This window comes from Carlito syrichta, unplaced genomic scaffold, assembly GCF_000164805.1.
Source record: "Carlito syrichta isolate Samal-C Ts95f unplaced genomic scaffold, Tarsius_syrichta-2.0.1 Scaffold311134, whole genome shotgun sequence".
Lineage (NCBI taxonomy): Eukaryota > Metazoa > Chordata > Mammalia > Primates > Tarsiidae > Carlito > Carlito syrichta.
In genome coordinates this window covers 23668-33778 of record NW_007255230.1, presented here as the reverse complement: position 1 = coordinate 33778, position 10111 = coordinate 23668, and the positions used below count along the sequence as shown (strand labels likewise).

General features: G+C 39.5%; 1 protein-coding gene across 1 annotated transcript; it reads left to right on the top strand.

Moving 5' to 3' along the window:
• Positions 1–6153: 6153 nt before the first annotated feature.
• TAS2R40 (taste 2 receptor member 40) lies at positions 6154–7180 on the top strand. The gene has a single exon (XM_008068517.1). It carries the CDS (start codon positions 6192–6194, stop codon positions 7155–7157), a length of 966 nt encoding a protein of 321 aa, XP_008066708.1. The 5' UTR covers positions 6154–6191; the 3' UTR covers positions 7158–7180.
• The last annotated feature ends 2931 nt before the right edge of the window (positions 7181–10111 follow it).

The following is a 10111-nucleotide window of genomic DNA, read 5'->3' as shown; positions in this document are numbered from 1 at the left end:
GCAACATAGCGAGACTCCCATCTTTACCAAAAATAAAGGTTTTTTAAAAGGCAGTATTTAACAAAATAGCTGGGCATGGTGGCATGTGCCTGTAGTCCTGGTTACTAGGGAGGCTAAGGTAGGAGGGGGAGTTCGAGAGTGCAGTGAGCTAGCTATGTCCGCATCACTGCACTTCAGCTTAGGCAACAGAGCTAGACTCTGTCTCAAAAAAAAAAATACACACACACACATACAATTATATATACACACATACCTAAACACACACACACACACACACATATAATAAACAGGCTAAGCATGGTGGCTCACACCTGTTATCCCTTTGGGAGACTGAGACAGAAAGACTGCTTGAACCCAGGGTTTTGAGACAGACTAGGCAACACTAGAGACCTTGTCTCTACTTAAAAAGTCAAAAAAATAGACGAGCTTGATGGCACGTACCTGTAGTCCCAGCTACTCAGGAGGCTGAGCTGGAAGGATTGCCTGAGTGCACAAGGTCGAGACTGAAGTGAGTTGTGATCATGCCACTGCCCTCTCCATCCTAAGCAACAGAGCAAGATCCGACTCAAAAATAAAATAAAATAAACTCTAAGGTCTACAGAAGCCAGACACATAAAGGTCTGTGGGAGAACATGGCAGATGTAAGAAAAACAAACCAACTGCCAGGAAATATATGTGTGTGATATTGAAATTAAATTCAAAATTGAAAAAAAAGTTAAGGATAGAAATATTTTGTTTTCAATTTTTTCTTTCACCGTTTGTTCACTCTTTCTTTAGCATCAACATGTCCTTGTTAAATCTTGTATCAAGTTGCATTATGAACACAGAATTCAGCCTTGAGTAGTAGCCATTAACTAGGAATGATATTTAGTTTTACTTAGCTTAATACTAAAAGAGAACTGGTCAAAAATGTATATTTTCAAATGTGATTCTTTGCACCATTGTTAAAATATTTGAGGCGTTTGGCATGTCAGTGTCACTGTACTAAATTTTCAATCCTATATCACACCAAGAATCATCTTTCATACTGTAAGAATTGCCAGGGTTCACTGAACAATGGGAGGTATTATCACCAAGTGTCAAATCAATAAGCCATTCTGAGAAGTCAGTTTTCACTGAAGCACAATTGTCATCACAGATTTCAACCCATCAGTTATGTTTCTAGAGACTAATTCTAACATAGAAATGAGGACTTAACTGTGTGCCAGATATATTTTCCCATAACATTTTTTTCTCTTTTTTAAAAATGCCCTTGATGGCTGATTCTATCCCATAACATTTTATAACTACTTGTGAAAGACTTTGCAGGGAAATATTCAAAGTGTTTGTCAACCCAAAAAGCCAATTATATGGTGACAATCTTTGTTGCTTAGCATAAGCAAAGGCTTTTTTTCTCAGATGATGTGAATAGGTTCATTTATTTCAACAGTTCCACAATGTTCCTTTGCATTCTAGCACGACTAAGCCACCCACCCCCTATGTAGTGAGCAGACTGCTGTGTCATGTGTCCAATTCATCACACAGCACATCCAATACTCTGTACCTGAAGCCCCACAAAGAGGTCCAGCTCATAGCAGTGAGCATTGTGTCCGGGATGTCTTTAATTTTTAACTTTTAGCAGAAAGCAATATCTGCTATATAATACAAAGTAAATGTAAACCTTGTATCTTTATATAACTGGCCACATGGAGCTTAAATTTTATTGCAATCCAATATTAACACCATTCATCTCAAGAACATCTTCCTACAGGCGCAAACTTCTACTACTAAGTGTTTGAAAGTTTCTTCTATTCACAAAAATTAATTTCTTAATCACTTCCTGGTGTCATGTTTGTCATGGGTACACTGTTCAAAATATGTTTCAATCATATAAAAATTCTCAACCCCACGGTGATTAATAGAGCTAATTATCACATCTAAGAATTATTAAATGTGTATCTTCAGCCATTGCAATAACAAATGTCACAATCTTACAACATTTTCAGGGAATTTTTCTTTTAATTTCTCAGTCAGATTTCTACTGCATTGAGCAAGAGAGTATTTCTGGTTCCATTTACATTCTCACATGCTTATTTCTTTTCAGAACACACAAGTTCCGCTACATTCAGTACATTCTTTTTTACAGCTTGCTATCTGTGAAGAATTTGATGTCCCAGGCAGATTTTTCATTTAAATACATGACTGCTTATTTTATAAACAGCCAAGCTAAACCTTGTTGATATTTCGACTCTCTTTTCAGTTCGTTAGGTTTTGATCATACATCTCGTCCATGACACTGATCTTTGTTCTTACAGTGGTTTTATTACATGATGGCACCTAGGTAGTTTTCTTTAATCATATCATTTGCCAAATAAGCACATGATCACACCACATATCTTCAACTTATAAAAGTAAAACATATGACCCTTTCAGTCTATCTTCCTGTTCCCATTTTTTAAAGAGATATGAGTTCAAAGTATGTTGTTCTTCTAACACTATTTGGTGGATGTGTGACACAAGCCAAAAACTCGATTCTGCAAAATATTATAATTATTTTCCATAATTCAACCTCTGGAGTTGGTCTCCTTCCACCTGATGAAGGACGTGTCCTCTTAGTCTTCTTCAGGAATTCAATCAGTCACTTCCACAAGTGCCATTTTACCTGTTGCCCCAGAATTAACCCTACAGCTCACACTATAGCCGTGAGGGTAAGTCCCCACAAAGGACAGTGGTTCTCAACCTCAACCATTTCCTCCTCCATATAAGCATCACAATTGGGGAGCTTTGAAAACACCAATGCTCAGCTTTCCCCAGAACAATTATCCAAATGCTTTGAGAGTATACATGAGTACAGATGCTTTTAAAAACCCTTCAGGTCATTCAGGTGATTCTAGTTTGTGAATAGGGTTGAGAAGAACAGATAAACAGAAAGCAGCCAATAATTGAGGCCAGACACCTATCTGCAAAGTTTAGTAAGAGGCAGCAGTATCAGCTTTTCTGCAGACACCAGGACCCCAGCAGCAACCCTCCACCTAAGTTTGCATATAAAAAAAGATTAGGGCATGAAGAGAAGGGGTTGGGGTGGGTTACTGGACTTGTAAGCAGCAGAGCCCATAGTCCTCACAATACAGTCAACATATAAACACCTGGCACTTGGAAGGTATGGAAGGCCAGATGGTGTTGGCCAGGGGAGCAGCAGTAATCACAAGCAAGTACATTTACAACAGCAGCCAGGGAGATGAAGAGACTCTGGGAGTCTATTCTCTCCCACACTAGCCAGGGCTTGAAGAGAGAGAAACAGGAGTCTCAGGGCTTGTCCTGTTCTCTCCCAATCCTACAAGATGAGATCTCAGTTCAAACTGTGCTCAGGGAAAGAGAGAAAACGAGATTTAAACTAAGTAGGAAACTAAACTGGACTGAGTATTAATAAATTTTAAAAAGACTAGAAAATGTAAAACTTGCTCAAGATATAACTATGAGAGGGGGAAGGGAGATTCGACAGCACAGAGCTGGGCACTATGATTGAAGAAAAAAAATATTGCGTTTATTCCCCTCACTGAGTGACACTGTTCCACAGACTAATTATACTGTAGTATTTTCTCAGTCATACCAGGCTTAAACACTGTTGTTATTGGATTTTCTCAGGATTTATTCTTCTTGTCCTTCTTGAGGCAACATCCATGCTTTGGGGGATCATGAAAACACTTGGCATGAGGATGGGGTATAGAGTCTATCCCAGAGTCTTTCTCTCTTTTTACATTGACTTCAATTTATGTGTCCACACTTTATCTGAACTCAAGCTTGCAAAGTCTCCTTGGCAACTACTAATTCCCTTAGCAGATTTCCAAACTCTTTTGTGGACACAAGAAAGGTTTAGCAGCTCTCCCAAGGATGTGTGGGCTGTGGGGAATTCAAGGAGCTCTCTTACAACCTTGTCTGTCCTTGACACCCCCATGCAGTCAGGAGTAGTGGGCCAAGACATGCAACCTCTTTCACAGAGATCCTCACCTTCCCTAGCTCTTCCTTGCCTCCTCCTCTCTCGTCTCTCTCCACCTGAAAAAGCACTTTCTAATCTACATGGTGGTGGCTGAGAGAGAAATGAAGGAAAAATGTTTCCCCTGATCACTTATTCTTCTAAATCTGCTGCATCTTACTCCTTTACCAAAGCATTTGAATTTAATAGCCAAGAATTTGAAACTTTCATTCTTCAGGGACCTCCATGAGAGCATCCCTAAAGTAAAGATGATGCCTCCATTCTAGCTCTCCAAATGAGAAAATATCACAGAATAAAAAATGAATTGGCCCCACATAGTTCAGGGTTCTGTGAACAGCTCAGAGTTGACTGCCTAGACTGCCAGCCTTCACAGAGCCTCAGCACCTGGCCCACTCCCCACTGGTGGCTCCCTTTCTTACCCTTCTCTCCATGCCTCTGAAGCTTCAGGCAGACCCTGCCTACCATCCCCTTTGGCTCTCGCCTCTTAAAATTAGAGAAAAACATGAATGAAAACCAATAGAAAATGGTAAGAGAACAATGGAAATCAACAATTATGTGCAAGAAATTTGGGGAGATATTATTTATTACAAACTTGCATAAGTTGGGACAAAATAAAAACCAAGAGATGAGTTTGTTACTTTGGAATATGTGAAAGTTGCTGACCTATACTACTCTCAATAGGAGAAATAGCAGAAGTTAATGAATCTCTTACAGAAGATACAGAATTTGTCAATGAATCCTGCTGTTTCCAGTTTCTGGCTATTATGAATAAAACTGCTGTGAGCATTTGTATACAAGTCTCTGTGTTGACATTAAAGTTTTAATTTCTCTAAACAATGCTTTCTTAATTTTGCAAAGAAATTATGTTATTTCTTTGAAAATATGATGCAGTGACATAAGACTTTTTTATTTTAGATTTGGGGGTACACATGCATGTTCATTACATAGACATATTGTATAGTGGTGGGGACTGGGTCTCAGGTGGCCCATTCCTCAGATAGTGAACATTGTACCCCATAGGTAATTTCTGGACCCTAACTCCCTTCCGTGGGGTCACCATGCAGACCCAATATTGCCAAATCTTCTAATTTTTCAAGCAAAAACAGATGTTTTTATACATGTAATCTCCTAAATTTAAATGTTAGCCAACAAAACAAAAAAAGCAAAAGTTAAGTGCTGGTAGATCAATGCTGTTCAACATTAGACAATGCAAAATAGAACACAACTGCAGGTCAAATTTGACCTCAGGATCACTTGTTTCTAACTAAGACTTTGGTTCTCAATCTTGGCTATGAGCAGTATGACATCTTAGCTTTTTTAAAATATAGCATACCTGAGCCCTATCTTAGATTCTAATTTAGTATGAGTTCTAGGCATCTACATGTATATTTTTAAGTGCTAGAATTCATTCTGGCTCACAGTCAGGTTTAAGAAGTATAAAATTAAATTTCAAGTTACAGTGTCTTTTCACATTTCCCGCCTTCAGCACTGTGTTCAGAATTTCCTCAGGTTCACTGTATCTGATTCTGAACTCAAGTAGTCATGTGAATCTCAGTAAGTTGCTATTTTGATGCACACAAACAATGAAACCTGGAACTATGAAGACTTGCTTGTCTCTAATTACTTAAACAGCATCCTGTCTGGAATAAATTCAATTCTAAGTAAAAGATGTTCATATATAAACTGATGTGAATTTCTTATTCACAAACATGGTAATCATTGAAATAAAAACCTCTCCCAAAATAAAAGAAATAACAAAGAAAGTGAAGAAAGTAGATAGGAGAAGTTGTGTGCATTTTTATAGATAATTTAGCAGGTAACAGAAATCTTGGGAGATAAGTAGAAAGGCCATGGGTACACTAAGATTCCTAACCTGGAATTCTTGCCTTTTCAGGCAAATGTGGATTTAAAGTAAGTAAGGTAAGTAGATGCTGTGCTAGAAATCTCTCTCAAATTTTTTTCAATGAGCTTCTGAAAACCCAAGACAAATGGGTCTTTATGAAAAATAGAGGCAGAGTCAGCAACCAGATCCACTCATCATTTGCATGTCAGGCTTCGAACTTGTAGTCACGTGACAAGCAAATGGAGAAAAATTGGAAATCACCATTAACTGGGGGGCAAAAATTACAATAACATTGAGGGAGGGTCAGAAGACTGCAAAGCAGGTATACTAGTTCTTGGTGTGAGAACCTGAAAGTCAGAATCAAAGAGAACGGCAATGGTGAACACAGATGCCACAGATAAAGACATATCCAGCTTTAAGATCACCTTCATGTTGGTGGTCTCTGGAGTAGAGTGCATCATTGGCATCCTAGGGAATGGCTTCATCACGACAATCTATGGGGCTGAGTGGGCCAGGGACAAAAGACTCCCCACTGGTGACTGTATCCTGTTGATGCTGAGCTTTTCCAGGCTCTTGCTACAGATTTGGATGATGCTGGAGAATATTTACAGTCTACTATTCCGAGTAACTTATAACCAAAACACAGTATATACCCTCTTCAAAGTCATCATCGTATTTCTGAACTATTCCAACCTCTGGTTTGCTGCCTGGCTCAATGTCTTCTATTGTCTAAGAATTGCAAACTTTACTCACCCTTTGTTCATCATGATGAAGAGGAAAATCATAGCGCTGATACCATGGCTTGTGCGGCTGTCACTGCTGGTTTCTGTGTCCTTCAGCTTTCCCTTCTCTAAAGACGTCTTCAATGTGTACGTGAATAGTTCCATTCCTATCCCCTCCTCCAACTCCACTGAGAAGAAATACTTCTCTGAGACCAATGTTCTCAACCTAGCTTTTTTCTATAACTTGGGAATCATCATTCCTCTGACCATGTTCATCCTGGCAGCCACCCTGCTGATCCTCTCCCTCAAGAGACACACTCTTCACATGGAAAACAACACCACAGGCTCCAGCGACCCTAGCATGGAGGCTCACATGGGAGCCATCAAAGCCACCAGCTACTTTCTCATTCTGTACATTTTCAATGCAGTAGCTCTATTTCTTTCCATGTCCAACATTTTTGACACTTACAGTTCTTGGAATATTTTGTGCAAAGTCATCATGGCAGCCTACCCTGCTGGTCACTCTGTGCAACTAATCGTGAGCAACCCTGGACTGAGGAGATCCTGGAAGCGGTTTCAGCATCGAGTTCATCTTTGCCTAAAAGGGCAAACTCTGTGACTGAAACCCAGGGAGGATGATGGGACCTGGCCCCACCAGCTCTGGCCCTTCCTTATCTAGACCCTCTTCTCACCTATTGTTTCTCCCTTAAACCTGCTCTGAATCTTCTCTTCGGGTAACTAGACCCTTTCATAAATGTGAAGCTGAATTTTTAACTTGAGATTCTAAACAGAAGTAACTAAGCAACCCAAAGATGGACTTATAAAAGCTTCTTGAACTGTGCTCACTCGTAGCCTGTCCTGCGTTCCTCTCTACTTTTTTCTCCACCTGAGCCTTACTCGGTTTTCCTGAGACAATCCATTTGTTGTTTGTTGTCAGTTGGATACCCTTTAATCCTCTAGGATATCTTGTTCTGGATGAAAACATATTTGATCATCCCACTTAAGACACCCTAAACACTCCATTAGGGAAAGGAGAGCTGGCGAAGAAGAGCACATCATACATAGTCCAACAGGGAGAGGGGAAAGCAGAGTAGCTACAGAAAGATGATTCGAGAAAGAAAGACTGTCCAAGATCATCAAGTGCTGCAGTGGTTCCAAAGTAAAACAGTAAACAGTGAAGAAAAAGGCTTTAGATTGGAGTAAAAGAAGGCCATATATGCTAACAGTTTAGTAAAAAAGCGACATCCAGATCCTAGGAGTTCCAGAGAAGGTGATGCAAAAAGTGAGAGTATGTGAAAACCAATAATTTAGGGAAGTTTTGTGGAGATAAAGATGAGATATAGAATGGCAGGTAGATACATGGATGGTCAATTGAATGCTTTATCTCCCCAAATGGTAGGGGCCAAAGTTAGCAGAGAGAAAAAGAGCAAAGAAACAGAATGAAGTGAGCAGGGAGCAGAAAGGAAAAAGAAAGAGGTGAGAGTAAGTGGACGTCTGTTTTGTTCAGCTCCTGACTCTGTGACAACGCTAGTGGCATCTGTGCCTTTGATTTTACCAGTGCTGGGTTACCTTGAAGCAAATAGTGGGGCAAAAGCAGTTTCCCTGGGGAGTAGCAGCTGGTGAAGGAAAAAAAAATTATCCTTCATTGCTACCCTTTAGGATAGTTCCATCAGCATTGTCTTAAAGCATTGTCCACAAAATAAAACAACCCATCCCCCAGATATTTTGGAACTCGAAAGTTAGGAATTTTGATTTTTTTAATTATTTAAAAAATGAGATTGCCAAGGAAAATACAAAAAGAATGCTACTAATCATGCCAAGCTTAGGCAGCTCCCAAATGAAAGTGTAAGATCAGTAGCAAAATCTAAATTCTGAGCTCCTAAGCTCTCATGCCCATATTTCAGAGACAGTTCCTTGCATTCCTAAGCTGCAAAAAATCACACACACACTCATTCACATAAATTCCTTTATAGTTAATATAATTTGGGATTTATATAACTGGAAAGTAAAATATGTATGAAAATACACATTTGTGATAGTTCTCTCAAGTGATATTTCTTTGTATGACCTATTTCAGGATGGTGTAATTGTTATAGTAAGACAAATTTGATTTTGAAGTTTTGTTCTCATGCCTAAAGAATAGAGAAATATGCATTTTCTCCCAAATAACATATGCTGATAAAGCGACCTATGTATCCACTAAGGGTATTCAAATTCATTATTTAAAAAATTATTTAAAGTTGCCATTTCATTAACATGAACCATGTCAAGATAACAAAATAGATCATCCCTCTCCACACTTACTATGAAGAAACATAATTTTTTTTTCCTTCACCAGCTGCCACTCCCCAGGGAACCTGCTTTTGCCCCACTATTTGTTTGCAAGAGCCTAAGGCAGCAAGTAGAGAATTAACATGAGCTCTAAGGATGATAACATCCTCATCAATGCTTTAAATTGCCCCACATTCACTGAGATGAATTTCTCTTCAATTTTCTTCCTTCCTTTATGTAAAACCCAACTAAGCATCCAGAAAGAATCAGAATGCCTGACCCTTTGCAATTGACTGGCTTTAAACACAAATTAGGAGTCTTAATTGAAGACAAAAACACTGGACTCAGCTGAACTATAAGTCCATAGCCTAAGGCAAAGCCTGGCTTGCTGTGGTCCCAGTATCTTTACAGGTACTCACTTTGCAAACTCTACCCTGTCTTCCTCTCACCACCTGCCTGGGGGAGATTGAAAGTTGCAATGTGAGAGATTCCTTTTTCTACAAAGTCACTCTGCATATCTACCTGTGGAGCAGCTAAAAGGATTTTGGTTGCCAAGGGATCCCAATCTGGCAGGCCCAGTACACAGTCACGGTGTCTGCCTGCCTTCCTCATATCCTCTGGAGTTCTTACAAATGAAGGCTAAACTGGAGCCAGGACCAATCTAAAAGCTGTGACTTGAGAAGTACCAGATTGTTCCATAATTCAGCATCATCTTCCCTTTTCAACTACCTCAGTGTCTACTAAAATCCCACTGTGGTTCCTGCTTCTGTTTGAATTTTACTTTACGGGAAATCTATTATCTTATTCTCTGGTATTCTTTTCTTTGGGTCGCTAGGGCAGACACATCTATGTAATAGGGGAAAAGAAACTGTAAGTTCAGATAACTTATAATGAGTCATACGGCAGAGTTGGAAGCAGTGGTGGGGTTGGAAACAACAGGAACCAAAGGCGAATGGCAGAAGCAATCATGGAAGGAAAGAGAGACATTGAGAGAGGTAGCCCTTCTGTCTGTCGTACATTTCCCCTTCCCTTCTGGAGACAAGTGAAATTTTTAGAGGAGAGATTAGAAGAGGAAATTGTTTTACATATTCAGAAAGATTCATCTGAGGGAGAAGGAGGTAGGATAGAAAGGCTAAAGAGCCAGTACTTAATATTTGATGAGCTCTCTGTAGCCTCTTCTATAGTGGGAGGAGTTGCCTAAAATAAGTGAGGCAAGAGTTTCAGGGAAATGTTTTTATCAGGTGCCCTCTGGGAAAAGGCAATAGGCTATACTGCTAGAAATTACTGTCGATGGAAGGAGGA